At 40.0% G+C, this 4,952-nt stretch overlaps 1 protein-coding gene across 1 annotated transcript; it reads left to right on the top strand.

The window, feature by feature from the left end:
• The first annotated feature begins 266 nt into the window (after positions 1 to 266).
• LOC103279977 (uncharacterized) lies at positions 267 to 4,748 on the top strand. Its single transcript, XM_008117381.3, has 2 exons — positions 267 to 1,250; positions 3,916 to 4,748. The coding sequence occupies exons 1-2, from the start codon at positions 435 to 437 to the stop codon at positions 3,925 to 3,927; spliced, it is 828 nt and encodes a 275-aa protein (XP_008115588.1). The 5' UTR covers positions 267 to 434; the 3' UTR covers positions 3,928 to 4,748.
• The last annotated feature ends 204 nt before the right edge of the window (positions 4,749 to 4,952 follow it).

Here is a 4,952-nt window from a genome sequence, read left to right as displayed (position 1 = left end):
TGCCCATCACCACCGGGACCACCTGCACTGGTTTCTGTCAGAGTCTTTGAAGTTCAATCTTGAGATCCTGATAGCGGCTGAGTTTTTCCTGTTGTTTTTCGTCAATGCGACTGTCATCTGGGATGGCGACATCAATGATCCAAACCTTGTTCTTTTCCACAACTGTGATTGTGGTATACTGTGCCTTTAAGCCACACTCTCTGGTTGTTACAGCTGTAATGTAAGAACTACTGATTGCTGGGATATATGGCTTTTGTGCACCCAAAGCCTCAGTAGCCTTCCTAATGTTTGGAATAAACTCTTTCCTACAAGACTCTGCTGGCTGTTGAGCTTCCTTCATACGAAGAATATTACATGGTGTCAGAAGTGGGATACAAACCTCTCCTGTGCTACAACCTGGAAGCTAGCGTCCCCCGAAAAAGGAGTGTTTAGACATGGAGTCATTTCGTCGTCCTCCTCCCCTTGCTATGCAAGGTAATTTGGCTGAGAACTGGAGACGGTGGGAACAGGCCTTTCAGTTGTATCTTGCTGCAGCGGGACTTGAGAATGTGTCAAAGAAGCGGCAGATAGCTATCCTGCTACATTGTGTGGGAGAGGAAGGAGTTTCTTTATATAATACATTTGTTTTTGCTGAGGAGAACCCGAAAGATATTGCAGAGGTTCTGGAACAGTTTAGGACTTATTTTTTACCTCGGAAGAACATTGTGTTTGAAAGGTTTTGTTTCTGGAACCATATGCAGAGTCCTGGAGTTACAAATGTGCAATTTATTGCTGAGCTAAAACTGAAAGCAGCCAGCTGTGAATTTGGAATGGCAGTTAATGAGATGATAAGAGATAAAGTTGTTTTTAGTTTACAGCAAGAGAAACTGAAACAAAAGTTGTTACAAGAAGCCGATCTTACACTTGAGAAGGCCGTGGAGATATGCCGGGTTGATGAGACAACGAGAGCTCAACTGAGAACCATGGCAATAACATCGGAAGAAGGAGTGTTTGAATTACAAGACAGCCATGGAGAAAACAAAGAGATTATAACTCAAGCTCTGGGAACCAGGGAGTCAAGACACAGAGACAATTGGAAAAATCAGAATAAGTGTGGTTATTGTGGTACAGCTCATGAACCTCGGAGATGTCCAGCATTTGGAAAGACCTGCAACAAGTGTGGCAAGAAAAATCATTATGCCAGGTTATGCAGGTCAAGGGTGACCAATCCTGTGAATATACAAGCCAGACAACACATTCATGAGTTGAATGTAAGTAATTTAATGATAGGAAAGCTGGATGAAGAAATGAAGGATACACAGATAACAAACAAGGCAGGATGGTATGCTGATATTTCCATAAGAGACTGTATAATTAAGTTTAAATTAGATACTGGAGCTGAAGCAAATGTGTTACCATTTAGTATATTTTCTAGAATACCTGGTGCAAAACAAATGTCTAAGAGTAAAGTAGTGCTGGTTGCATATGGGGGAACAAAAATACAACCAATGGGAGCAGTTGAGTTTGATTGTATAACAGCAAAAGGAGTGTATAATCTGTTGTTTTATGTGACAGATTGCTCGACAACCCCATTATTAGGCAGACCAGCTTGTGAGAATTTGGGTTTAATTTATAGGGTAGATCTGATACAGGCAGAGGGGTTATTAACACAAGAAAAATTGCTCAGCTTATATCCAGAAGTATTCCAGGGTCTCGGTGAGTTTCAAGGACATCACCACATTCACACTGATCCAACAGTGGTTCCCGTGATCCAAGGATGTAGGAGAGTGCCCTTTGCCATACATGATAGGCTAAAGGATACCCTTGATCAGATGGAAAATATGGGAGTTATAACAAAAGTTGTAGGACCCACAGATTGGGTGAGCAGTCTTGCTATCACTAAAAAAAAAGAATGGGTCTCTGCGTATATGTCTTGATCCGCGAGATCTAAATAAGGCAGTGCGGAGACAACATTATACCATCCCAACAGTTGAGGAAGTTTTAAGTCACCTAGCTGGAAAGAAAATCTTCACAATAATAGATGAGAAAGATGGCTATTGGCAGGTAAAACTAGATAAAGCATCATCCAGATTATGTACATTCAATACGCCGTGGGGAAGGTATTGTTTTAATCGTTTACCATTTGGGCTTAAATCCTCAAGTGAGGTTTTTCAACAGAAAAATCAAGAAACATTTGGGCATATAAAAGGTGTATATATGATTGCTGATGATATGATTATAGCAGCTGAGACAAGTAAACAACATGATGAGATTTTACATCAGGTAATGGAAACAGCACGTGTCAAAAACATCAAGTTTAACAAAGAAAAGATCCAGTTCTGTTAGATATATGGGCCATATTGTGACTGCAGAGGGGGTCAGGCCAGACACTGAGAAAGTAAAGGCAATTCAAGAAATGAAACCTCCCAATGACAGGCAGGGAGTGCTTAGATTTCTAGGGTCAGTACAGTATTTGGCAAAATACATCCCAAAAGAGGCAGAGTTGACAGCGCCATTGAGAAGTCTGTTAAAGAAAAATATGAGTTTTCAATGGATGCCAGAACATCAGAAAGCTTTTGAGGCGATCAAGCAAAAGTTGTGCGATGCACCTGTACTGCAGTATTTTGATGTGACAAAACCAGTTGTTATCCAAGCAGATGCTTCAAAAGATGGCTTAGGAGCATGTCTCCTACAGGATAACAAGCCAGTGTCTTATGCTTCAAGGGCACTCAGTTCTGCAGAGAAAAATTATGCTCAAATAGAGAAAGAATTGCTTGCTGTTGTATATGCAGTACAAAAGTTCCATCAGTATGTGTTTGGTAAAATGGTTCTAGTTCAAACTGATCACAAGCCCTTAGAATCAATTTATAAAAAACCAATAGGCAGTGCCCCGGCTCGTCTGCAAAGAATGTTGTTGCAGCTTCAGAAGTATCAACTTAACTTTGTATATACTCCAGGTAAACTTATGTATCTGGCTGATACCTTGTCAAGAGCTACTGTTGATCCCCCTGGAAGTCAGGAAAATCCAATAGGAGATGAGAAAGTGATATACGAAGTGAATACATTAGCCATGCACCCAGATAAAATGGGTTTAATACAAGAAGCAACAAAACGTGATCCCCAGCTTAGGATGATTCAAACATACCTAAACCAAGGATGGCCAAAGTACATGAGAAAGGTGGCTCCAATAGCAAAATCTTTTTGGCCAGTTAAAGATCACCTAAGGTATAGGGATGGGGTTCTTTTCATGGGAGAAAGAATAATCATTCCGGCAAGCCAAAGACAAAATGTTCTTGCACAGCTGCATGAGTCCCATCAAGGGATTCAAAGAACCAAAGAAAGAGCAAGACAGTTGATGTACTGGCCTGGTATGTCCAAAGCTGTTGGCAGTTGTTTTGTATGTGCTTGTTTTGCCCCAAATAATCAAAAGGAACCACTTAAACCCCATGAGATCCCAGAAGGGCCATGGCAGAAGGTGGGAGTGGATATATTTGAACAGGACAATCGCTCTTTTCTGTTGGTAATTGACTATTTCTCAAAATACCCAGAAGTAGTAAGTTTACCTGATAAAACTGCAAGAACAGTAATTGTCAAGATGAAATCTGTGTTTGCAAGACATGGAACTCCATTAATTGTGGTGAGTGATAATATGCCATTTGCGAGTCAAGAATTCAAAGTATTTGCGAAAGAATGGGGATTTGAACAATGCTTTAGTAGTCCGGGGTATCCACAATCTAATGGTATGGTAGAACGAGCCATCCAGTCTATAAAACAACTTACACATAAAGTAGAAAAGGCAAGGGGTGATCTGTATGCAGCATTGTTGAAGTACCGGAATACACCTGTGACAGGACTATCATATTCACCTGCACAAATATTGATGGGCAGAATGCTGAGAAGTAAACTTCCCATAACAACTGACTTATTATGTCCTAGGATTCCTATTAACGTGCGTCAAGATCTACAAAGAGCTCAGGAAAGACAGAAACATTTTTATGATCGAACAGCAAGACCCCTCAAACCACTAAGAGAGGGAGATTTGGTATGGATGCAATCCAATAATTGCAAAGAAAGATGGCTTCCTGCCGTTGTGATAGAAAAATGTAAACAGCCTCGGTCATATCTAATAAAGAATCAGGACGGTCGCGTATATCGGCGTAATAGGCGTCAATTAAAACAACGGAACCAAACACCCGAAACTACAATTCAAGGAAATACAACATATAATGGTTCTAAAGGGATGTTTGTGAACAAAAGTGACACACATGTAATAGCAGATAGAAAGCCAACGTATGTGACATCGCATGGCAGGCCTGTGTTTGAACCTGTAAGGTACACTCCTTAGAAGGATGGTGCTGAAGACCATCCTCAACGGTGGGCTAAGTACTAGTGACCTCTGGCCCCATAGAAGACATATTTTCTTACCTGTCTAGTGATGTAATGAAGCTGCCAAGTTTTAATGAGAGACTTTTGTAATTTTGATGTATGATTTTTTTAACACTTTTATAAAATGTATTTTGTTTTGTCTTGTCAGATGTGTAGTTATTATGTATGAAGGGGAGATGTGGTATACTGTGCCTTTAAGCCACACTCTCTGGTTGTTACAGCTGTAATGTAAGAACTACTGATTGCTGGGATATATGGCTTTTGTGCACCCAAAGCCTCAGTAGCCTTCCTAATGTTTGGAATAAACTCTTTCCTACAAGACTCTGCTGGCTGTTGAGCTTCCTTCATACGAAGAATATTACAGTGATGTCTGGTGTGTTGTGTTCCAGAACTTTGTCAGTCTGGATTCGGAACCCCCACAGTATTATTATTATTATTATTATTATTATTATTATTATTATTATTATTTCTTATCTGCCTCTTCTCACAGCTCGAGGCAGGTTAAAACATTGCTAAAAACATACAATCAATCAAAACACATAATCATTTATAAATATTCCTTAAAATACACAATTTCTTTAAAAATG

Source organism: Anolis carolinensis, chromosome 1 (assembly GCF_035594765.1).
Source record: "Anolis carolinensis isolate JA03-04 chromosome 1, rAnoCar3.1.pri, whole genome shotgun sequence".
NCBI lineage: Eukaryota > Metazoa > Chordata > Lepidosauria > Squamata > Dactyloidae > Anolis > Anolis carolinensis.
This window is presented reverse-complemented; position numbering and strand designations above follow the sequence as displayed.